Source organism: Saimiri boliviensis, chromosome 7 (assembly GCF_048565385.1).
Source record: "Saimiri boliviensis isolate mSaiBol1 chromosome 7, mSaiBol1.pri, whole genome shotgun sequence".
NCBI classification, from domain to species: domain Eukaryota; kingdom Metazoa; phylum Chordata; class Mammalia; order Primates; family Cebidae; genus Saimiri; species Saimiri boliviensis.
The window spans coordinates 11,072,389-11,097,982 of NC_133455.1; the positions used below are offsets into that span (position 1 = coordinate 11,072,389).

General features: G+C 54.1%; 1 protein-coding gene across 2 annotated transcripts in view; it reads right to left on the reverse strand.

Annotated features, from left to right (window-relative positions):
• Positions 1–1,171: 1,171 nt before the first annotated feature.
• The window catches only part of TMEM120B (transmembrane protein 120B), a 55,864-nt gene continuing 31,441 nt past the window's right edge, over positions 1,172–25,594 (reverse strand). The window contains exons 3-12 of one of the 2 annotated variants that reach the window (XM_039471576.2): positions 25,175–25,291; positions 22,910–22,969; positions 21,874–21,969; positions 16,235–16,324; positions 5,578–5,643; positions 5,012–5,073; positions 3,855–3,947; positions 2,673–2,737; positions 2,307–2,375; positions 1,172–1,784 (exon numbers count right to left, since the gene is read on the reverse strand). In XM_039471576.2, the coding sequence (XP_039327510.1) occupies positions 1,671–1,784; positions 2,307–2,375; positions 2,673–2,737; positions 3,855–3,947; positions 5,012–5,073; positions 5,578–5,643; positions 16,235–16,324; positions 21,874–21,969; positions 22,910–22,969; positions 25,175–25,291 (832 nt within the window). In that variant the 3' untranslated portion in view covers positions 1,172–1,670. The remainder of the gene's footprint in view (positions 1,785–2,306; positions 2,376–2,672; positions 2,738–3,854; positions 3,948–5,011; positions 5,074–5,577; positions 5,644–16,234; positions 16,325–21,873; positions 21,970–22,909; positions 22,970–25,174; positions 25,292–25,594) is intronic. The other variant, XM_039471577.2, reaches the window with a different exon arrangement.

Consider the following 25,594-nt stretch of genomic DNA (forward strand, 5'->3'; position numbering starts at 1 on the left):
GGGAGGCCGAGGCGGGTGGATCACGAGGTCGAGAGATCGAGACCATCCTGGTCAACATGGTGAAACCCCGTCTCTACTAAAAGCGCGAAAAATTAGCTGGGCATGGTGGCACGTGCCTGTAATCCCAGCTACTCAGGAGGCTGAGGCAGGAGAATTGCCTGAGCCCAGGAGGCGGAGGTTGCGGTGAGCCGAGATCGCGCCATTGCACTCCAGCCTGGGTAACAAGGGCGAAACTCCGTGTCAAAAAAAAATAAATAAAAATAAAAATAAAATAAAATAAAATAAAAATACAAAAATTAGCTGGGTGTGGTGGCAGGCACCTGTGGTCCCAGATACTCAGGAGTCTGAGGCAAGAGAATCGCTTGAAACCAGAAGGTGGAGGTTGCAGTGAGCCAAGATTGCGCCACTGCACTCCAGCCTGGGTGACAGAGTGAGACTGTCTCCAAAAAAAAAATAATAATAATAAGGAGCAATAGTGCATGATGGTGCATGCTCGTGGTCCCAGCTACTCTGGTGGCTGAGGTGGGAGGCTCCCTTGAGCCCTGGAGGCAGAAGCTGCAGTGAGCTATGATTGTGCCACTGCAGTCCAGCCTAGGCAACAGAGGCCCTGTCTCCAAAAAAAAAAAAAAAAAAAAGGAAAAAAATTTCAGACTCCTTGGGGAGGGCTACACGAGGCACGCCTGTGTGCACTGCCTGACATCTGGCCTTGGGGTTCGTAGGGCCCGGCTTAGGGGCAGCTGAGGCCCATATGTGGGAGGCGGGGCAGAGCACTGAGCCAAGCCTGGTGGCCTCTCCGCCTCACATCAAATGCAGAATCTCACCCCAGTGGTGTCCTGTGGCTCTGGCCCTGCCTCAGGGTTCGCCCCCTGGGGGTGAGCCTGCCAGGGCCTCCTCACCTCCCTCCCACAACATCCAGAACCTCCAGGAAAAACGGGGGCAGTTGGGACTCCTTCCCAGGGTCCAAGAGTCTTGGTCCCACTCCCCAAGTACCCACCGCAAGACTGCAGGAAGGTGGGCTGCCAGATGGGAGGTCAGGGAACCCCGAAGCATGGATAGGAACGTCCTTGTTCCCTTGGACGGCCCGGGGTGCCCTCTGGTGGCGACTCTGCTCACAGGCTGACTCAGGACACCCCCCAGAGCTCCCAGGGGCAAGAACAGCATGAGGCAGTCGCAGTGGGTCTCTGAGAACTTAAATGACCCCCACCACGCGGCGGGTGGGCGAGGAGGGGGCTCACAGCAGAAGCAGAGTGGCCCCAGGACAGGGGTGCCACAGGGTGCTGAGGGTTCAGGCCACCCCAGCCTGGGCCTGGTAAGTAGCAGGTCAGCATAAAATCCAACCTCGAGAGGCACATCCAAACCCCACCCACAGGGGTTCAAATGACGAGAGTGGGAACAGAGGGGCTCCCTGAGGCTTCAGACCCATCCCCAGGAAGACTGGCCCGGGTTCCAGGGACGATGGGGGACCCGGCATTAAATATGTTATAAATAGGCGAACACTGTGCAGACAGGCGGGGCTCACATTCCTCTCGTCCTTCGGGGGATCAGGGCCTGGGCTCTCTCCCAGCGATGCCACAGGCCTGAGGTGGCTGCTGGGGAGGAGCCCAGGAGCCCCCCACAGTCTCAAGTCCAGCCCAAGGGTGCAGGGGCCCGAGGGCACAGGAGCCGAGAGCTCACAGCTGCTTTGTCTTGCCTCTGTTCTTCTGGAGCTTGGCATGCACGACTTTGAGCGTGGTCAGGAAGTTGCCGAGGAAGAGGATGAGGAAGGTGAGCGCCAGCACGAACACCTGGGGGGGTCCAGAGAGGAGGGCGAGGCTGGGGCATGTGCCCTGCTGAACCCCTGCCCCCAGCACCCCAGAACCTCCAGCATAGCTACCCCCAAACTCCCAAACTGCAGGGGTTTGCTAGCAAAGGCAGAGAATTCAGGCAACCTAGGGGAAGGGGCGAGGCTCAGGCTTGGGCAGAGCCTAGAAAGGGCTCTACAGGGTGAACCTCCTTGTGATCCAAACATCCGGGGGAGGCTCCAGCCCCAGCCCTTCCAGGAACCTCCCTCCTAAGCATGCCACACACATACACACACACACCCCACACCTGCCATCCCAGCCCTCCCTAGGAACCTGCACCCCAGCAGACCACACACACACACACACACACACACACACACACACACACACCCTCCCTGCCATCCCAACCCTCCCAGGAACCTGCACCCCAGCACACCACACACACGCACACACACACCCATCCCTGCCACCCCAGCCCTCCCAGGAACCTCTCCACAGCTGCCCCCAGCCTCCCACCCCCCATACCTGCCATTCTCTGCATTCCTCGTGGGTGGAGAGCTCAAACAGCGTGACGGCATTGTAGAGCTGCCAGAACTAGAGAGAGGAAGGCAGGTGCTGCTCACCCACCAGGCTCCCAGGTCAGGCCAGCCCGCCCCACAACTGTGGGTATCAATTACCCCCAACACTGACAGACACCCCCCAAAACGAAATGCAGGCACCCAAGCCCGGGGCAGTGCTGGGCCAGTTCTGGCTCCTGCCTCAGCATCGCTGGCCGAGAGGACGCTGTGGGGCCCAGCATGGGGATGGCTGGAGGAGGCTGAGGCCTGAAGACCTTCTTTTCCCAGGGGCCAGCCCAGACAGGAGACACCCACAAACTCCATGGGGACTCACATGGCCACAGAAGAGAAAGGGCAGGAGGAAGGTCAGGCCCCGCCACATCCAGGACTGGAACCCTTCTGTGGAGGGAAGGGAAGAAAAAGGACCCACTGAGGGGCTGCACTGTCCCCACGGCCCCACCAGGCACCCACCCCCAGCCACGCCAGGCACCCTAAGATGGACCAGGCACAGTCACACATGGGGGGGACAGCCCTTGCCTGTCATAGCTAGTTGGGCATTCAGTGTGACAATAGCAGCCCTGTCACCCGGCTTGACTGCTCTCACTCCTCAAGCCACCAAGAGCCAGGCAGCCCTGACAACACTCACAGACTCCAGGCGCTACGCAGTTACTAATTCCTTTCATCTGCAAGGGTTTCGCATTTTATGATGATATTTCACATGCATCATTTCCACTGAGTCTTGACACAGGAGGACCTATTTAGCAAAGTAATTTGATGGCAATGACTATCTCAAAAATTAGTCGGGCCAGGCGCGTTGGCTCCTGCCTGGAATCCCAGCACTTTGGGAGGCTGAGGTGGGGAGATCACTTGATTCCAGGAGTTCGAGACCAGCCTGGCCAACAATGGTGAAACCCCGTCTCTACTAAAAATACAAAAATTAGCCAGGCGTGGTGGCCAGTGCCTGTAATCTCAGCTACTCGGGAGGCTGAGGCAGAAGAATCATTTGAACCCAGGAGGTAGAGGTTGCAGTGAGCTGAGATCACACTACTGCACTGCAGCCTGGGCAACAGACTGTCTCAAAAAAAAAAAAAAAAAAAAAAAAGGCAGAGTTGTATTAAAAACAGTCTGCCCTGAAATTCTTGACGATGGGGTCTCCTCACTTTTCTGACCGCCAACCCTATGGCTTAAGAGTGAAGCATGTATCCCTGTATACGTGTTTCTATACTTACACCTACTGGTATGCAGACACATTAAACACAATATGTACAACCAGCACAAGGCTAATTGTGTATATATTCTAAAACACACACACAAAATAGACACTTCCAGAGGCTGAGACAGAGGCCTGGCCTCAGGGCCTGGCACGCTGCTGGCCTGGCACTCAGCAGCTGAAACAGAATCCAGGACGAATTCTGGAAGGCACCTCGGATAAAGGCAGCAGCCTGGCTCCGCTGCATGGGAGGTGCCTGCAGGGTCCAGTGCCTGCCCCCACTCCAACCCAGGCCCAGCTACTCACCCACGGTGAGGTCCAGGTGGTTCCTCTCCCCCAGGGCCCGCAGCCGGTAGAGGCAGCCCCTCTGGTAATAATATTGCAGGAACTGGACGCAGCCTGCAGGGGGAGCACAGTGCCCAGGCTCAGGGCCTGCTGTCCCTGGAAGACAGGGCGACACCTCTTCTCGCCCCAAGGGTAGGCTGGTGGGTCTTTACTGGGCAGAGGGCAGACAGGGTGCCCTGGTTACAACTTTCTCCCATGCCCCACATACCACACACCCACAGACACATGCACACACCCAGTCACACCCACAGATACATACACACGGATACACACCCACACTCCCACACACGCACCCAGACACACATACACAGACACACGTACCACACACACACCCATACACCCACACTCATATGCACCGACAGATGAACACACCCACACACAGATGCACTCATACACACCCACAGACACACGTACCCACAGACACACACACACACACACACACACACGCACGCACTTTGGTCTGAACCTGCTTTATCCCTTATCCAGAACACAAAGCTCAGGTAGGTGAGGACCCATCTGAGCCCCAACTAGATTAGAAACTTCTGGAATTTTCCATGCAGTAGACACTCTATAATAGATGCTGGCTGGAGTGCAAGCTATTCGAGTGCTGTGTTCGGAGCTGTGTGCAACGCTAAGACACAAGAGATAGTTCCATCCAACGGGATACTTTGTTGTTGCTAAATTTAACAGGAACGAATGGGATGGTGAAAAGTAAAACTCTCTCCCTGTCCCCAGCCATCCAAGCTCCCCTCCCCAGAGGCAACCCTTGGGACCAGTTCATTGGATACAAATCCAGAGCGATTTTCAGATGAGAAAAAGAATGCAGATTTCCATTTGGAGGACTTATCTAGGACTGGAAAAGGCTGGTGCCCGCAATGCTACTCCGTTCTCAAAAATCACAGTTGGCAGGGTTCCAGCCTGGGGAAGTGCTGGGGGCTGGGAGGTGGCTGGCGCTGACCTGGGGCAGGGACAGCTCTCTCTCTGGATTTCTGGGACCCTCTCCCCAAGTCTGGTGTCTCTGCCACACAGGCAAGCACTGATGTGAACTGGGGGCCTCCCTTGGTCAAAGTCTCAGAAAACTGTGTCCCTTCCCCCAAATCCAGGCAAAAGTCACTCACTCTGAAAAATGGAAAATGCTAAAAACTGGTTGCGAAACTTCTGATAAATGAGTCCATTAGGCCTGGAGAGAAGGTAGGAAAAAACAAAGGTGCGGACACTGTGAAATCAGACATTTCTCCCCGCCCACTCCATTCCCACCAGGAGAGGGGAAAGGGGGATACCAAGTCAAACTGAGACCTGACTCCTGCCCTCCTATCCCAGGGGCTGGGCCAGGTCATGCCCATCTTCCTGTCTAGGAGTCACACGGCCGTGCGGAGGCGCTGACTCCCCGTGAGCCCGCTGTCCCCCACGGTCTCCTTCGGTGCCCTGCCTCACTCACTCCCTCAAGCCTTGCAGCCCCTGCCACCTCTGCTCTCAGGGGTACCTGAAAACAGTCCCTGAAAAACCCTCTCACGAGCTGAGTGGGCCACATAGCCCAGCATCTGGCCCCGCTGCAGGCTCATACTTTCTTTCCCAAATTGGTGGTGGAGGCCCCCCACTGCCATCTGGATCAGCCCCCTCCCCATGCCCAGGCCCCAGGCTCTACTCCCAGGAGGCTGGAGGCGCCCAGCGAGGGGCTACTCACCAGGTCAGCATCACTCCGGATAGGAACGTGGAGACGTAGTGGTGAGACACCCACCAGCCTTTAATTCTCGGGAGAGGGAGAGAACGGAAGGTGCTCAGGCGGGGACAGGGACGCGGGCGTGTGTTGCCGAGGCCCGGCCTAGGGAGCAGGGCCTCTCTGCACTCAGAGACGGCTTCTTGGAGTAAGAAACGACCCGAGCCATGACCTTGCCCTTCTCACTGTCCCACAGGGCCGCACCATCCCACACAAACCAGCTTCAGATTAGCCCGGACTCCCACTTGGGCTTCCAGCAGCTTCCGGCGACCCTCAGAACACACCCCTGCGCTCACCCGCCTTCACGCCTCACCCCTGTCCTCCCCACCAGGTCCTCTCCCCAGCACGCAGATGCTCCAGGCACGTGGGCTCTCCTAGAGCCCGCCAAGTCTGCCTGCCACCCCCTGAGGACCTGCCACAGACTGAAGAGTGGCCCCGATTCCTGTGCTGAAGCTGAGCCACTCAGCACCTTAATGTCCGTGACCGTATTTGAAGACAGGGCCTTTAAAGAGGGGACTGAGGTCAAACAAGGCCACGCAGGTGGGCCCGAGTCCAGGGTGACTGTGTCTCTTCAAGAAGGGGGAGAGACGCCAGGGCTGTTCGTGCACAGAGAAAAGGCCACATGAGGACACATGGGAAGGCGCCATCTGCAAGCCACAGAGTGGTCTCCGGAGAAACCAGCCCTGCCAGCACGTCCCTCCTAGGCTTCCAGCCGCCCATCTGCGAGGAGATATACTCTGTGGTTTAGGAAGCCCGGCGGGTGGTATTTCCTACAGCTACACCCAGCGGGCTCGCTCAGTGCCTTCAGACTTGCTGCCCTTTCTGTTCCAAGACCTCAGTCTGCCTGGCTCCCGGTCCAAGTTCAAGCTTCAGACCAGCTGTCACCTCACAAAGGCCTCCTGACTGCCTTATCTGAAACAGCCCAATGGCCCGCTCGGATCACACTGCCCCACGTCATCTCCGTGGCACGGACCACCGTCAGCAATTACGTACCTTTCTACCTGTTATCAGCCCCCTTTCGCACCCATGTGTCACCTCCAGATTGAGCAGGGGTCTTATCACTGCTGTTCACCAATCTATCTATGACCCTGGGTTCCAAGCAGCTGCTCAATAAATGTGCTGAATAAACACACACGTACATACATACACACACACACTCTCTCTCTCTTTTTCTAGACAAGGTCTTGCTCTGTCACCCTGTCTGGAGTGCCGCTACAATCAGGGCTCACTGTAGCCCTGACCTCCCAGGTCAAGCAATCCTCCCACCTCACCCTCTTGAGTAGCTGGGATCACAGGTATGCGCCACCACACCCAGCTATCTTTTTTAGAGACAAGGTCTTGCTATGTTGCCCTGACTGGTCTCAAACTCCTGGGCTGAAACAATCCCCTCACTTGGCCTTCCAAAGTGCTGGGATTACAGTGGTGAGCCACTGCGCCTGGCCGCACTCTCACACAGGCCTGTAGCTGCAATATTGCCCAGCACAACAGCAGAGGCTGGTGGACGCCATGTGCAGCAGCTCACATCATCTCAGAGGCAGCTTCTCCCCAGAAGCCACACACCCAGGCCCATCTCCTGCCAGCTCGGCGATAGGAGGCCCTCGCCCAGCCCTGGACTTCACCTGTCCAGTCCAGAGGCTGTGGGGACCCTGTTTCCAGAACTCAGTGCTCCCCCAGCTGGGGGCTCTTGATCCACAGTCAGTAGAGCCTGGTTATCACCCCCAGCCCCAGTGTCAGGGGCAGCCTAGGAAGAAAGGAGTTGGACCCTCAACCCTGAGCCCTTCGACGTCCCAGAGTGTGTCTCAGGCCTTGGCTGGCCTCCTGGGCTCCTCTTTTCCAAACATGTGGCAGCGACTTGCCAAATGCACCCAGGAGCGGCCAGCTCCCTCCTCCCCAGGACTGGGTGGTGGAGGCTGGGGATGCCCGTGGGAACAGTTGTTAACCTTCATCCCTCCAGAACTCTCTTGGGACTGGGCAGGGAAATGGATCCACTCACTAACGGGGGAACTCTGAGGATCTGCTCAGGGGCGAGTTGGTTCGCAGAGGGAGATACTGGATTAGGCTTTTTTTTTTTTTTTTTTTTTTTTTTGAGACAGAGTCTCACTCTGTCGCCCAGGCTGGAGTGAAGTGGTGTGATCTTGGCTCACTGCAACCTCCGCCTTCTGGGTTCAAGCAATTCTCCTGCCTCAGCCTCCCGAGTAGCTGGGACTACAGGCGCCTGCCATCACCCAGCTAGTTTTTGCATTTTTAGTAGAGACAAGGTTTCACCATGTTGGCCAGGCTGGTCTCGAACTCCTGACCTCAGGTAACCCACCTGCCTCAGCCTCCCAAAGTGCTAGGATTACAGGCATGAGCCACCATGCCTGGCCTTAGGCTTTTTTATTTTTTATTTTTTTTGGCTGAACCAAGAGGGCTTTCTTTTTAACTAAAATCATCCTGGAACCTGCTTGACACCTAGGTCAGTACCTACAGATAATGTCACAGCTTTTTTTTTTGAGACCAGTTTTGCTCTTGTTGCCCAGGCTGGAGTACAGTAGTGCAATCTCAGCTCACTGCAACCTCTGCCACCGGGTTCAAGCAATTCCCCTGCCTCAGCCTCCTGAGTAGCTGGGACTACAGGTGCCCACCATCATGGCCAGCAAATTTTTTGTATTTCAGTAGAGAGGGCATTTCACCATGTTGGCCAGGATGGTCTCGATCTCCTGACCTTGTGATCTGCCCACTTCGGCTTCCTAAAATACTGGGATTACAGGCATGAGCCACTGCGTCCAGCCCCGTCACAGCTTCTCAAATGGCAAATGACATTCCAAGGTGTGGTTCTGCCACGGTCTACTTGGCTGTTTCTCTTGCTTTTTTTCTTTTTGTAGAGACAGGGTCTTGCTAGACCAGACTGGTCTCAAACTCCTGACCTCAAGCGATCCTCTTGCCTCAGCCTCCAAAGTGTTGGGATTACAGGCATAAGCCACCATGCCCAGCCTCTAGCTGTTTCTCCACTGTCACTGTTGCTCTCAATGCTGTCATGATGTCCTTGTGGAAGTCCTCTAAATGCAATGACACTGTTTGTCCACAATGGCTACCGGAGGCAGGATGGCTTGGTCAAAAAGTGTGCCCTGTCCCTTGTCCAATTACCCTCCAAGCAGCCATCCCAATTTACACTTCCATCCACAGCGGAAGACAGGATCTGGGTCCCGGAACCCACACCAGCAGTGGATGCCACATTTTAAAATTGTTACCAAATTGGCCGGGTGCAGTGGCTCACGCCTGTAATTCTAGCATTCTGGGAGGCTGAGGCGGGAAGACTGCTTGAGCCCCGGAGTTTGAGACCAACATGGGCAACATGGCGATACCTTATCTCTAAAAAAAAAAAAAAGTAAAAATTCACTAGGTGTGGGGCTGCGCACCTATAGTCCCAGCTACTCAGGAGGCTGAGGCAGGAGAACTGCTTGAGCCTGGCAGGCCAAGGTTGTGGTAAGCTGAGATCGCGTCACTGCACTCCAGCTTGGGCTACAGAGGGAGACCCCGTCTCTATAAACAAATAAATTAAATAAAATAAAAATTGTTAGGAAACTTATTAGGTGAAAACTGGCAAGTCATTGAGGTTTCAATTTATATTTCCCTTGTAAGTGGGTTGGAACGGTCTTAAAACCTTCCGGGCCGGGTGCAGTGGCTCAAGCCTGTAATCCCAGCACTTTGGGAGGCCGAGGCGGGTGGATCACGAGGTCAAGAGATCGAGACCATCCTGGTCAACATGGTGAAACCCCGTCTCTACTAAAAATACAAAAAATTAGCTGGGCATGGTGGCGCGTGCCTGTAATCCCAGCTACTCCGGAGGCTGAGGCAGGAGAATTGCCTGAACCCAGGAGGCGGAGGTTGCGGTGAGCCGAGATCGCGCCATTGCACTCCAGCCTGGGTAACAAGAGCGAAACTCCGTCTCAAAAAAAAAAAAAACCTTCCAACCAGAACACACACATTGTAAGAACAGAGACTGCATCTTAGCCTCACTTCTTCCCTTGACAGCCCATGCAATAGTTCTGGGCATAAACTGGCTTTTCAAGCAACAGCCTGTGTGTTCCCCAGGAGCTACGGTGAAGGGCAAGGTTTCATGCAGCTCTGTATTCCTACATTCACAGCACCAGGTAAACAGTGGGCACTCAATAAATGTTGACACAAATGACATCTGGGAGGTGTGGCTGTGAAGGCAGCAGTTAATCTGGATGCCACGAGCACAGAGGTGACAGAAGATTGCTGCAGGTGCCACGTGAGGTCATGGGAACAGGATAAGATGTCCATCTACTTCTTTGTCCCCAGAAAACCCCCACCCCCACCCATGTATCCTAGTCTCGCCTGTCAGAGTCTAAGAAGACCTCTGGCTCCAAATTTCTGACAGCGAAGGCAGTTGCCAGCTCCCCCAACTTCCAGCCTCAAGAGCAACCAGGAGGTCTCTCTGCAACCTCCCAGAGCTCTGCCCAGCCACGTGTCTGCCCTCAGCACTTGGCAAGCACCACACTCCTTTGTCCTGCTCCCGAAGATCCCTAGAGAAATGCCCTCTGCCTGTTTAGGAGGAGCCTGAGGCAGACACAGACTCCAGGCAACAAGCCTGACTGAGCAGCAGCTTTTCATTTCACAGCTCGCCATGCCCGGAGCCCAGCTCTGACAGATGCCACCAATAAACACAGCTCGGTGACATCGGGTGAGGCTAGAAATCGCTGCTTCCCTGGCCTGGCATTCACGAGCCCCAGCATCCATCTGCACACCCCAGGGCTCTGGGCTGGTTCTGTGTATGTGTGTTTACATAGCTGTTTGATTGTGATGTAATTTAGATACCATACAATTCACGCATTCAAAGGGTACAACTGTGTGGTTTTCAGTATATTCACAGAATTGTGCAACTGTCACCACAAACTATTTTGAAACCTTTTTATCACCGCAGAAAAACCTACACCCATTTGCAGTCGCTCTCTGAGCCCATTTCACCACAGAAGTTAAAGCTTGCAGGGGCTCACGGACTTTTTTGATGAGCTCCAGGAGGAGTAGGTAATCTGTGTCCAGACATAGGGACAGCACGTCCCCGTATCTGGAAACTGCAAAACGTAGAAAAGTAGACTCTCCCTTCAGGACACGTTAGCATGGCTGTGAATGTGCAGAAGACGTGGACCAGCCACTAGGAACCCCAGGCCGTTCTTGGCTCTGTGCCGTGGGCCGCCCAGACGGCTGGGGAATGGCTTCTACACTGAGGACCCCTCCTGCACCTGTCACCCTTTTATGTTTGTGTCTGTCCAAGGACAGGCCCCTAAAAAGCCAGTTAGAAGCAGGCACCCGAGGCTGGGGTTCCCTAGAAAGGCCAACATGATCACTGAGTCTATTCGTTCAGGCCCAGAACTAACTGTAACAGACGTCGGCTGTTTTGCCCAGTTGCCAATCACAGCCCATCCTGGTTCGGTGGCCTCTGCTTTGCCCCTGTGGACAACCACCTCACCCCCACACTCAGTCTGGGTGGCTAGGATAAAGCTCAGGCTAATAACCAAGCACATGACCCCCAGCTAACCAAACAGGGCTCTCTGCATTCCTCTGGCAACAGTGACTGGCTCTCGGAGATCAGTAGGTCACCCAAGCCTGGCCAACCCAAAGTCTGCGTCGATTCCAGCTGGGGTGGAGAGAGGTTCTGTCAGCCCAGGGGTTGCTATTAACAGGAGGCCTACCGGGGGCCACCAGGACCCATCACAGGGGAAAACGGAATAAGGAGCTGGAACCAGGCTGTGGATGCTGCCTGAGCCCTCCTGACCTCCTTGAACTTCCCGGTTACATGCACCCGTAAGACCCCCTTCAGGTTTAGTCCCTGTCCGACAGGTTTTCAGCATTTTCAAGTTTCCAGGAGAAGCTGACTTGCTTATTATGCTGAGCTGAAGAGTGGCATCTCACTTGGCAGGCACCAGGCGTAAACCAAGGGTGACCTCATCTCCCGATCGGGAAGTCCCTACCCGCACCTGCTTCCCTGACCACACCTCCTGTCCCAATACAAATCTCAGGTGCAATCAGAACTGGACAAAAGCATCTCCATCAGACCAAAACAGGACAGCAGGCCCCCAGGAAGCCCGTAGGGTTCAGCAACACTGTCTCTAGAACAACCGTTATGGCCCCGGGACCCTTCCTCATCGCAGAACTTGGATTTGATTCACTTCAACAAAGACCGTGGGGGTGCAGACTGCGCACCAGCCCTGAGCGGATGCTCCGGGGATGAGAAACTAGAGTCCATCCCAGTCTCACCTCCCACCGCCTCCACAGGGCTCTTCTGCAGGGGCTTCCGAGCGGCCCTCTGGCAAGGGACTAAACAGGAGGAGACGCCTCAAAGGCATCTCCCTCACCTACCTCCAGGGTCGATCAGCTCTGAGAAGCAGCTGGGGGAAGGGCGGAGACTAAATCTCCAACAGATGTGGAGGATGAGTCACAAGTCTGCGTCACTCAGATTCAGCCCACCTGCCTTGCCTCCTCCCCCACAAGCTGGCCCCAGCTCCTGCAGTCATTTCATTAGGTTGGTGCAAAAATGACTGTGAAACACAAAAACTTCTGCACCGAGCTAAAAAGAAGATAACGTATCTATTTGCATCTATTTGGGCCCAGAGGCCCCATTCCAGACGACAGACTCCTCATGCCCATTCAAACCCCTGCCCCAGGCCAGCAAGGGGAGACAGGCCTGGAGGAGTGGTACCACTGCAACCTCAAATTCCTTGAACCCTATCTGCCATGAAAAGGACTTTAGTGAACAAAATTCTGGGCTGGGCATGGTGGCTCATAGCTGTTGTTCTAGCACTTTGGAAGGCTGAGGTGGCAGATCACCTGAGGTTAGGAGTTTGAATCAGCCTGGCCAAGATGGTGAAACCCTGTCTCTACTAAAAACACAAAAATTAGCCATGTGTGGTGGTGGGTACCTGTAATCCCAGCTACTCAGGGGGCTGAGGCAGGAGAATCACTTGAACCCAGGAGGGAGAGGCTGCAGTGAGCCAAGATCTCACCACTGCACTCCAGCCTGGGCGACACAGCAAGACTCTGTCTCAAAAAAACAAAACAAAAAAAAAAAAAAACCTCTGTGAGTGCTCCCAGAAGGCACAGAGTGTTAGTTATCTTGGAGTCCTTCGTTCCGTGTCTGGTACTTAGGAAATGCTCAATAAATGTGTGAGGAATGGCAGGTGAGGGTAGAGCAGACCCACACATGAAGCTCTGCATTGCAAGCTTAGAGACAAACATCCCTGCTCTTCCATCAGAGCGTAAACTCCAGGATTTCTGAACGGCTACTGCAAACTGTCAGGCAGGGGAGGCTGGCTTTGCACTCCGTTCTTGCCTCTTTAGCGGCCCTCTCTGTTTTGCTGGAGGGACCTCTGCTTGCAGGGACCTCTGCTCACTGCTGCTCCCATCTCTGTGGTCACCCCACCATCCACAGCATGCCATACTAGAATAAAAAGCTGCCCAGAGTAATTCTTGCTTAAGTATAATGATTGCTAGAGGTATCACATGCCCTGAGCCTCTTCTTTTTGAGAGAGGGTCTCACTTGCCTAGGCTGGAGTGCAGTGGCCTCAACCTCCTGGGCTCATGGGATCCTCCCACCTCAGCTTCCTGAGCAGCAAGGACCACAGGTGTGCACCACCATGCCTGGCTAATATTTTAATTTTTAAATTAAGACAGGGTCTTGCCATGTTGCCCAGGCTGGTCTCGAACTCCTGGGGTCAAGTGATCCGCCCACCTCAGCTTCCCAAACTGCTGGGATTACCGGTGTGAGTCGCCACGCCCGGCCTACACACCGATGTTTTCTAAATGGCTGTGTGCTACAAAGCTGTGTTCCAGAGACTCCCTGTTGTCCTCAGGAGGTCAGGCAGGAGGGGGCTCTTGTCCTTACCTCCAGGCTCTATGTTCAGGGTAAGAGCTCGCAGGGCAGGGACCTGCCATAAGAAACAAGCAGGCTGGGCTGGGCGCGGTGGCTCACCCCTGTAATCCCAGCACTTTGGGAGGCTGAGGCGGGTGGATCACGAGGTGAGGAGATCGAGACCGTCCTGGTCAACATGGTGAAACCCCGTCTCTACTAAAAATACAAAAAAATTAGCTGGGCATGGTGGCACGTGCCTGTAATCCCAGCTACTCAGGAGGCTGAGGCAGGAGAATTAGAATTGCCTGAACCCAGGAGGCGGAGGTTGCGGTGAGCCGAGATCCCGCCATTGCACTCCAGCCTGGGTAACAAGAGCGAAACTCCGACTCAAGAAAAAAAAAAAGAAAGAAAAGAGCCAGCCGGGCGCGGTGGCTCAAGCCTGTAATTCCAGCACTTTGGGAGGCCGAAGCGGGTGGACCACGAGGTCAAGAGATTGAGACCATCCTGGTCAACATGGTGAAACCCCGTCTCTACTAAAAATACAAAAAAGTAGCTGGGCATGGTGGCGCGTGCCTGTAATCCCAGCTACTCAGGAGGCTGAGGCAGGAGAATTGCCTGAACCCAGGAGGCGGAGGTTGCGGTGAGCCGAGATCGCGCCATTGCACTCCAGCCTGGGTAACAAGAGCGAAACTCCGTCTCAAAAAAAAAAAGAAAAGAAACAAGCAGGCAAACAAGCGGGAAGGTGGCGTGTTAGGTGGTGGGGGCCACAGCTCCTGGGCATTGTCCAGCAGGGAGAAAGCAGGAGATTTTTACTTTTTTTTTCAGGAAATAACAAAAACCAGAATGGCACATTGGCTAGCATGGCAACTCACGCCTGTAATCCCAGCACTTTGGGAGGCCGAGGCAGATGGATCACCTGAGGTCAGGAGTTTGAGACCAGCCTGGCCAACATGGTGAAACCTCGTCTCTACTAAAAATACAAAAATTAGCTGGGTGTGGTGGCAAGAACCTGTAATCTCAGCTACTTGGGAGGCTGAGGCAGGAGAATCGCTTGAACTGGGAGGCAGAGGTTGCAGTGAGCCAAGATGGTGCCACTGCACTCTAGCCTGGGCCACAGAACAAGGCACCACCTCAAAAAAAAAAAAAGGAATGGCACAGAGGTTCCAATGGTCATCCCCAAAAGGAATCAGACTTTTGGAATATAGGTCCTCCAGATGGCAAGTCATGGGTTTTAACTGGTCTCAAGACTCAGCGTAGGCTGGGTGCTGTGGCTCACACCTGTAATCCTAGCACTTTGGGAGGCCAAGGTGGGTGGATCACCTGAGGTCAGGAGTTCAAGACTAGCCTGGCCATCAGGGTGAAACCCCACCTTTAAAAAACAACAAAAAAAAGGCCGGATGCAGTGGCTCAAGCCTGTAATCCCAACACTTTGGGAGGCCGAGGCGGGTGGATCACGAGGTCAAGAGATCGAGACCATCCTGGTCAACATGGTAAAACCCCGTGTCTACTAAAAATATATAAAAAATTAGCTGGGCATGGTGGTGCGTGCCTGTAATCCCAGCTACTCAGGAGGCTGAGGCAGGAGAATTGCCTGAACACAGGAGGCGGAGGTTGCGGTGAGCCGAGATCGTGCCACTGCACTCCAGCCTGGGTAACGAGAGTGAAACTCTGTCTCAAAAAAAAAAAAAAAAAAAAAAAAAAAAAAAAAGACAGCAAAAAAAGACTCAGCATAAAGGCAGGCAGGGCAGGCAGGAGACTGAGAAGACAGGGCTTCTCACACTCAGAGCCCTTCAGAGATGGGGGCCAAGGGAACCCTCCGTTTTGCTTGGACTCACTCAGCACCGCTGACACACCCCTTTCCCCACGGGACTCTGAAACAGTCCAAAGAGGAGACACGACTTGTCCGGGGCACAGGGCTGCTCCTCGAGGGCCCTGGGACTGGAGCGAAGGAGCCCACACTCCCGGCCTGGCCTCCGTCCTCCCTAGCATCCGCTCTTTGGGGGCAGGTCTGGCCTAAGACCCTCTTCACCTGTCTGCTGTCCCCTCCATCTCCCTGTGGAGGACCATCCACTCTTACCACCAAAGCCCATCCATCCTCCTAGCGACGGTCTCCCAATTTTCTTCTAGGGAACCATGCCTCTACCAACACTCAGCTTCTCCACTCCTGGTGACCGCTCTCAGGGTGGATGTGAGGCTCAAGCCTCGCCAATCACAGCACTGCATTCCCTGGCAACAGTGACTGGTTTGGGGATAGGTACCTGATCCATTCTCTGCCTGAACCTAGCCAGTGGGACCCAGCGGGAGTCTTGGAAGAGACAAATGTGCCCTGTTTGGTGGGAATGCTAGAAATAGTGACGTGAGCCTGGAGCTGGTGAGCCTGGAGCTGCTGAGTGCCTCGCATGCAGCCTGAGATAAAGACAACACAGAAGGCAGAAGTGAGAGATGAAGAGCACCTGGATCAAGCCTTACCTGAAGCCAGCCCAATGGGTCACTTCTTTTTATGAGAAAATATGTTTCTTACTGTGTTAAGCCAGTCTGAGTTAGGGCTGCTGTTGCTCATAAGCAAGAGACCGATCATAAACAAGAGACTGATCATAAACAAGAGCTGCTGCATGAGCAGTGGCAGTTTCCCGCCTTCTCAGGTCTGAACAGTCACAAAGCCCCAAGGAGAAGAGGAATGCAGCCTGAGGGTGTCAGTCCCCATCTAATGTCCCTCATGACATTTTCCTTTGACTCCCCTTGTGCTCTCCACAAAGCCAGGCCCCCAAGTACCTTGAGCCATTGCTGATGAGAATGCTCTCCCGAATGGTCAGGGTGCAGTAATACCACACCAGCAGGAAGTTGAAGACTTCATCAGTTACCCTGTGCAAGGAAACAGGCCGGCAGGGAGGGGTGCCGGTGTGAGAACCAGGCACGGCCATCCCACCCTCACCCCACAGAGCAGCAAACCAGGCCCAGGGCTGCCCACGGCAGGCACTGCCTCTGTCTGGAAGCCCCTGTGACACCAAGAAGGCAGGGGGAGCTTGGTCTCTTGCGTGCCTTCCCCCCGCCCCTGCAAATGCCTCTGCACCCCCTCATCTTTCTCTCTGAGTCCCACCTATGCTTCAAGCTCCAGCTGAGTCTCCCCCTCCTTCCCTGACCACTCAGCCTAGGGCAACCTGTCTTTGAAACTCTTCCTGTCTGATGTGAAATTTCTTGTGGGCTGTTAATGGAAGGACTTGAAGAATGGGAGACTTGGCCAGGCATGGTGGCTCCCACCTGCAATCCCAGCACTTTGGGAGGCCGAGGCAGGTGGATCACATGAGGCCAGGAGTTCGAGACCAGCTTAGCCAACATGGTGAAACCCCGTCTCTACTAAAAATACAAAAAGTAGCCAGGTGTGGTGGTGTACACCTGTAGTCTCAACTATTTGGGAGGTTGAGGCAGGAGAGTCACTTGAACCCAGGAGGCAGAGGTTGCAGTGAGCTGAGATTGCGCCACTGCACTCCAGCCGGGGCAACAAGAGCAAGACTGCGTCTAAAAAAAAAAAAAAAAAAAAGAACAAGAGACTTGATGTTCTATTTTAGGTTGTCTGCAGTGTTAAGCTATAACCTCCCCCTGTCCCCTTAAACCGTCTGTAAACTTTGTTACATATACCAAACAAATCCCAATAGGCCACATTGTCGTAACACTAACTGAAAAGCCCCTTTTCCTCCTCCAATGGTGACCACAGCGAGGGGCTGGGCTGATCCGGCCTTGAACGCGGCAGACCCGGGCTGTGGAGCCTGCTGTGCAAGGTCAGCACGGAGGGTGGCAGACACACTGTGTGGTGATTATCAGAGCCCCACCGGCCTCAGCCCCACCGTCTGTGAAGTGGGGAGGCCAATCCACCATGGGAGCACCCCCGGGGAAAGAACTCTGGGGGAGCCAGTGAGTCGCCCCTCGGAGGCCTGCCCCACCATGGCCAGAAAGGTTTTGACTTTGACAATTTTTTTTTTTTTTTTTTTTTTTTGGTTTTTAGAGTCAGGGTCTCACTCTGTCGCCCAGGCTGGAGTGCAGCAACGTGATCGTGGCTCACTGCAGCCCCAGTTTCCTGCGTTCAAGCGATCCTCTCACCTCAGCCTCCTAAGTAGGTGGGAATACAGGTGCACACTGCCACATCAGGCTAATTTAAAAACTTTTTTGGGCCAGGCATGGTGGCTCATGCCTGTAATCCCAGCACTTTGGGAGGCTGAGGCAGGTGGATCACTCGAGGTCAGGAGTTGAAGACCAGCCTGGCCAACGTGGTGAAACCCTGTCTCTACTAAAAATACAAAAAATTATCTGGGTGTGGTGGTGCACACCTGTGACCTCAGCTACTCAGGAGGCTGAGGCAGGAGAATCGCTTGTACCCGGGAGACTTCCCATCCCTTACCAGTGTCTCCTGGGATCACCTCCTGAATAAACTACTGGCACTAAAATGCTTGCCTTAGGGGTCTCTTCTGGGCCAACCCACACTAAGACAGTACTACTTCCCATTTTACATATCACACAGACGGTTAGCCTGGAGTGAGGTCCAGACCCAAGCCCACTCAAGCCAAGCTTTACCCAATTACTTCTTTCCTAACCTGGTTCAAACCCAACAGAAGACGGTCCTAACCAGGCACAGCCTCTTGGCCTGAAGGCAGCAGAGGGAGGCTTCCAACTCTCCTGCCGTCTCACCAAAGCTTCCAAACACCCAAGTGGTATTGGTGGAGTAGATGTCCTGGAGCCCATGAAAAAGGTGAGGAGGCAGGCACAGAGACACTCAGGGCTCCACTCAAGGTCTCATAGCCCATGAGTGGCACAGCTCGACCCAGAACCTCGGAGGACTCTGGCCATGCCCAGCTGCAGGCTTGGTGGCACCAAGAAGGGCCTCTGGGTGGGGTGCCCAGCCAGGAAACCATTCCAAGGGGGAGAAGACGAAGAAAAGAGAATCCTGCTAGGTGGTCGCACTGGCTATGAGCCTTGTCATGTGTGCCCAGTCTTAGCACAAAACAACAGTGATGCCAGCCAGTGCTAATACTTAAACAGATACCAATCTAACCATCCTCCAAGCTGCCCTTCCAAGTAGCTCTCGTTGCCTTCACTGTATCTGTCAAGAAACTGAGGCTGGGAGAGGTTAGTCGTTTGCCCAAGGTTAAACAGCAGGGCAGGCTTCCCGGGAGCACGGGCACAGAAATGAGCAGCCTGTCTGATCCCCGTCTCTGCTCCATTTTTAGCCTATGGAAGATGGACTGGGTTGAATAGCATCCTTCCAAAATCTATGTCCACGGGGGCCTCAAAATGCAACCTTGTTTGGAAGCAGGGTCTTTGTAGATGGAATTAGTTAAAATAAGGTCATACTGTGGTAGGGTGGGTTCTAAACCCAGTGTCTAGTGTCCTTATAGACCAGGTGCGGTGGCTCACGCCTATAATCCCAGCACTTTGGGAGACCGAGGCTGGTGGATTACGAGGTCAGGAGTTTGAGACCAGCCTGTCCAAGATGGTGAAAATACTGTCTCTACTAAAAATACAAAAATTAGCCAGGCATGGTGGTACACGCCTGTAATCCCAGCTACTCAGGAGGCTGAGGCAGGAGAATTCTTGAACCCAGGAGGCAGAGGCTGCAGTGAGCTGAGATCGTGCCACTGCACTCTAGCCTGGACGACAGAGCAAGGCTTCATCTCAAAAAAAGACATCAAGATCATCCTGGCCAACATAATGAAACCCCGTCTCTACTAAAAACACACACACAAAAAAAAGTTAGCTGGGCGCTGTGGTGCACACCTATAGTCCCAGCTAATCGGAGAATCGCTTGAACCCAGGAGGCAGAGGCTGCAGTGAGCTGAGATCGCACCACTGCACTCCAGCCTGGCAACAGAGGGAAACTCTGTCTCAAAAAAACAAAAGGCCATGTGGAGACACACAGGGAAGGAGGCCGTGTGGTGAGAGTGGAACAGCTTTAAGCCGAGAAATACTACGGCTTGCTGGCAATTCCCAGAAACTGGAGGGGCAAGGAAGGCTCCCCCTCCCGCAACCCTGCAGAGCAGCACAGCCCTGCCACAGCCTGAACGCAGGCTTCCAGACTGTGGGAACATGTATGTGTCGTTTTAAGCCTTAGGATTAGGGTGTGTGTCGTTTTGGCCCTAGGAGACGAGCACAGAAGCTGGCGGGAGAAAAGGAGACGCCCAGGACTTGGAGAACCCTGGGCCTCAGGACAGCACGGGTTTGCCCTGGGAGGGCCCTGGAGGTCCCTGCGCAAGCGACTCTGGCTGCACATTGGCATCTTTTACCCCCTTTGAGGGGGGCACGTGAGAAGTGTTACAGATGTGTGCAGCCTTAGCCCTGGTAGAAACAGGCCGGGCACTGGGCAGCAGGCGAGCGTGGGCCCAGGACCTAAAAGGGCCTTTGTTTGGGCATTCAAGTGGCCAGACCAGCAGCCGGACACCCAGCCATGTGCCTGCCAGGCAATAAACGCTTGGCACGTGGGCCAAATCCCTAAGCCGTACTTGGCTGCTTCCCCTGGGGACAGAGCACCCAGGGCCCGAGAAAAGCACAAAACCCTCCAGGCACTGCAGCAGCAGCCGACAGCCTCACGGCATGGCCATGCCCACCTCGGACAGCACCAGCAGCCAGGGCGCCCCCAGCAGCCCTCCGCATGCCTGTCCAGGCAGAGCTTCCACACACGGGGCCAGCTCCCCGAACCGTCACAGCCCTGTGAGGCAGGGACTGCCATCACCCTCATTTTACAGATGGAGAGACTGAGGCTCCCAGGGGGAACCTGCCCACAGTAACAGCCAGTTAGTCTCAAAGCCAGAATTGAACCCCAGGCGGGCAGGACTGTGTCCCCTCCGCTCCCCTCGGCCCCCGAACCCCCTCCCTTCCCCTCTCCTTTCCTTTTCTTTTCCTTCTTCCCTTCTTCTTCCTCTTTCTTTTTCTCTTTCTGTAACAGATACAATTCACATACCATAAAATTTGCTCTTTAAAAACATATAATTTAGTGCTTTTTAGTAAATTCAGAGTTGTGCAATCATAACCATTCCTAATTCCAGAACATTCTTTTTTTTTTTTGAGACAGGGTCTCTCTCTGTCGTCTAGTCGTCTAGGCTGGAGGGCAGTGGCACAATCTCAGCTCACTGCAAACTCCGCCTCCCAGGTTCAAGTGATTCTCCTGCCTCAGCCTCCCGAGTAGCTGGGACTACAGGCATCCACCACCACATAAAACTAATTTTTGTATTTTCAGTAGAAACGGGGTTTGATCATGTTGGCTAGGCTCGGAGAACATTTTTATTACTCCAGAAAGAAACCCGGTACCCAGCAGCAGTGACTCCCTCATTCCTGCCTCCTGCGGCCCCTGGCCACCACTCACCGACTCCCCTTCCCGCCTCTATGGGTTTGCCTATTCTGGGCAGTTCACAGCAATGCAATCCTGGGGTGTGTCCTTTGTGACTAGTTCTTTTATCAGCACTGTGTTTTCAAGGCTCATCCATGCTGCAGCCTGGGTTAGTGACAGTGACAGTGCTTCATTTCTCTCTCTTTGGTTCAGACCTGGTCTCCGTCTGTCCCCAGTGCTAAAGTGCACTGGTGTGATCATGGCTCACTGCAGCCTTGAACTCCTGGGCTCAAGCAATCCTCCCACCTCAGCCTCCTAAAGTGCTGTGATTACAGGCGTGAGCCACTGCACCCACCTAAAGAATTTTATTTTTCATATTTGTAGAGATGGGGGTCTTGCTGTGTTGCCCAGGCTAGGCTCAAATTCCTGACTAAAGTAGTCCTCCTGCCTCCCAAAGCACTGGGATTAAGGTGTGAACTACCACACCCAACTTTTCACTTCTCTTTCTGGCTGAATGATATGCCACCATACTGACAGACAGCAATGAATTCCTTTTTTTGTGTGTGTGTGTGAGACAGAGTCTCACTCTGACATCAGGCTGGAGTGCAGTGGCATGATCTTGGCTCACTGCAACCTCTGACTCCCTGGTTCAAGCAATTCTCCTACCTCAGCCTTCCAAGTAGCTGGGAATACAGGCATGCACCACCACACCCAGCTAATTTCTGTATTTTTAAATAAAGATAGGGTTTCACCATGTTGGCCAGGATGGTCTCGAGCTCCTGACCTCATGATCTGCCTGCCTCAGCCTCCGAAAGTGCTGGGATTACAGGCATGAGCCACTGCACCCGGCCAATGAACTCCTTCCTAACTAGTACAGTACAAGGCCTTTCCAGGAGAAGTTTAACAGACACTTGTTAGATGGAAGTGGGGTGGACAGGACTGGCATTTCCCAGGAGAAAAGGCCCTTCTCTCCCCTACATCTCACCACACCAGACGATACAGCAGCAGAAGCAGCCCTGGGTCTCCTGGATCCCTCTCTCCCGGCCCCCTCCCGACGTCTGCATGCCCGGGCCCAGGCGCACGTCGCCACACCCACTACCTGTAGTGAAGGACGAATCGACATGCCACGGCACCCAGGAGCAGGATGATGGTCAGGTAGAGCTTGAACTTCTCATACTCATCCTTGTAGGCAAACCTGCCATGACAGACACCCCCAGCAGAGGGATCCTTACCATGACGATTCCACCACCCGGGCATAGCTGACCTGTGGCCCCATCAGACCCCTGAACCTTTGACCTGCAGACATAGCCATGGCCCATAAGGGCCTTACCATCCCACTAAAGGAGAGACCTGGCCTTGACGGACTGGTGGTGACCGATGAGCGAACAGGGCTAAGTATGCAGAAGGCTCCATGTCCCTGGACAGGGTCTCTTCCCTCAACCAACTGCTGCTGCTGAAAGGCCAGGGTTTGAGGCTGCCTGGAAATAGGGTAGATTCAAGGTGGACAGGACTGCCCATCTCCCAGAAGTGTGTATGTGACTGGGCGTGGAACAGAACAGGGCCATTTCTTGTGGGAATTGGGAAGTCCTGTCCACCCAACATACTGACTCTGAGAAAGGAAGGAAGGAAGGAACCCTCTCCCAGGTGCTCTACCTACAGAGGAGGAGAGTGTCAAACACTCCAGAAGCCAGAGCCCCACCTGTGAACAGGTTTTTATTTATGCAACAATTCTAGCTTGGATGCATCTTCCCTGAGCTGAAGCAGAATGCTGGAGGCCTCTGAGCCAAGTGAGGGGTGTGGGGTGTGGAATGGAGTCTGGGGTGTGAGGTCTGGGATGTGGGGTGGGGTGTGGGGAGTGAGGGGTAGGGTGTTGGTGTGGTATGTGGATGCGGGGTGCAGGATGGGGTCTGGGTTGCGGGGTAGGGTCTGGGGCAGGGGGTGTAGGTTTGGGGTGTGGGTGTGGATATAGGGTGTGGGGTATGGGGTGAGGTGGGGGGATAGCGCAGGGTGTGGGATGGGGTGTGAGCTGTGGATACGGGTTATGGGTGTGGGTATAGGGTATGGGGTGGGGTGTAGGATGTGGGGTTCAGGGTGTAGGTTTGGGGTGTGGGATGGGGTATGGGGGGAACACTTACTTGGCCTGGTTGCTGAGGAGGGTCACATTCACATTGCCGAGGACCAGGTTCAAGTAGAGCCTGGAAGGAAACACCTGTGAGGGGCATGATCCTTAGCAGGTGGGCGCGAACCAACAACTTCCAAACTCGACACACTTAACCAGCACATCCCCAAATACTGATGTTAGAAGACAGGGACCTAAGCTCGGAGGGCAAATGGGCCCCACATCGAGTGGGAATAATGATTAACCAGAGGACATTACATCTGTGACACACGACAGTGTGAGTTGATTTCCCCCTCCTGGCTGTCTTAGAGACTGTATTTCCCAGCCTGCCTTGCAGCCAGATTTGAGTATGTGACCAAGCAGAGCCAATGACGTAGAGGCCTGGGTACAACCTCTAGATCAGTTTTTAAACAATTTTCTTTATTTTTCCATTATTATCATTATTGGTATTATTTTTAGAGATAGGGTCTCACTCTGTTGCCTGGGCTAGAGTGCAATGGCATGATCATAGCTCACTGCAGTTTTTTGTTTGTTTTTTTTTGAGACAGTCTTGCTGTCGCCCAGGATGGAGTGCAGCTGCATGATCTCAGCTCACGGCAACCTCTGCCTCCTGGGTTCAAGTGATTCTCCTGCCTCAGCCTCCCCTGTCACTTGGATTACAGGTATCTGCCACTGTACCCAGATAATTTTTGTGTTTTTAGTAGAGATGGGGTTTCACCATGTTGGCCAGGCTGGTCTCGAACTCCCGACCTCAAGTGGTCCACCTGCCTTGGTCTCCCAAAGTGCTGGGATTACAGGCATGAGCCACTGTGCCCAGCCTCACTGCAGTTGAATTCCTAGGCTCAAGCAATCCTCCCACCTCAGTCATCAAAGTAGCTAGGTTTATAGGTACACAACACCAGGCCAATTTTGTTAAAGTCTTGCAGAGATGGGGTCTCACTATGTTGCCCAGGCTGATCTTGAATTTCTGGGCTCAAGCAATCCTCCCACCTTGGCCTCCCGAAGTGCTGGGATGACAGGCACAAGCCACGGTACCCAGCCTTGAGTTGGATTTTCTATCATTTGCAATCCAAAGATTCCCTACTGAGGTAGATGCACAGACGACTAGGGGGAGAGGGGCAGGAAGGTGGACTCGAAAGACACTAAGAGGGTCACGAATGCTGGGCTGCTGTTCAATCTGCAGAAAATGATCCTCACTTAACGTGTGGAGTCTTTACTCAAACACAGTAAAACAGGAGAAGCTGGGAGCAATGGGTTAAAATGTAACAGGGCTAGCCAGCTCCCACCTTCCAGCTGTGGGCCTGAAAGAAAGTCCCTCCTCCTGGTGGGTGGCTCTGACTCAGTGCTTGACTGATCCAGAAAACAGGGTCAGCGTGAACTGATGAGATGTGCTTAGCTGCCTATGTCAGGTCACGATGATACGAGGCTGTAAGGAGCTCTCTCCAGAACACGGTGGCAATGACATCACTTGAGGGGAGGAACAGGGACTTCTCAGAAGGGGGAAGATGGAAAGAACGTGGGCTTTGGAGTCAGAACGTCTGGTGTTCACATCCTGGCAGGGCTAAACATTCCCTGATGTCTCTGAATCGTGTAAAAATGGGGATCCCTGCCAATGATGGTGGCTCACGCCTGCAATCCCATCACTTTGGGAGGTTGAGGCGGGCAGATCACAAGGTCAGGAGTTTCAGACCAGCCTGGCCAACATGGTGAAACCCTGTCTCTACAAAAATTAGCTGGGCATCGTGGTGGGCGCCTGTAATCCCAGCTACTTAGGAGGCTGAGGCAGGAGAACTGCATGAACCCGGGAGGTGGAGGTTGTCGTGAGCCGAGATGGCGCCACTGCACTCCAGCCTGGGTGACAGAGCGAGACTCCATCTCAAACAAAAAAAGATGGGGATCCCTTAGTCTGACGCACAGGCTGTTGAGGATAAATCCTGTGGCATCACAGGAGTTAGAAACTGAGCGTGCAGGAGGCTCTCAATGCATGTCTGTTCTCTTGGGAAAGAAAACCTTCCCTCTTGACCCCAGGTGGCACCAGGCATGCAGCAGGTGCTGGCTCCTGACAACGGTCCTCTCAGGAATGCAACTGTCACACACTGTAGCTGGGGTCCCCTCCTGGGCTCATGGAGGAATACACATGGCAGGCTCCTTCTCTCTCCTGCCCTTTCGTCCCTCCTTCCCCTTCAATCTGAGCGTCAGCAGAAAGACGAGAGTGACATGGAGCAGCTGCGCTAGGCCTGGGCACAGACTGTGGCAGGGGTGGAAGGTTGCCAGCTCCTACCCGTTCTTCTTGGGCAGGTAGGCCTCCATGTTGAAGAAGACGTTCTGCCGCTCCTTGATGTTTGCGGCCATCTGCTGAACAAGCTCCGCCTCCTCCTGACTGGCATGGCGTTTGTACCTGTGGTCAGAGATGTAGGCACAGGGGAAGGGGCATCACTCAGGAGGAGGAGGACTATGGGCGCCCCAGGTCCCAGCCTCCCACCTTCTACCCCAGTGCCTCCTGCGAACGCAGTTCTCTATCCCGACTCTCAGGGCTGGGGATGATGCTGCCTCCCAGGTAGTCTTGTGACCTTCGGAAAGTCCTTAAACCTCTCTGCTTTATTTTCCATACCTGAAAAGCCGGGATAACCTCAAGCCTACCTCACAGACAACAGCCTGGTGAGGATTAAATAAGTACAGCATACAGCATCTAGAATAATAC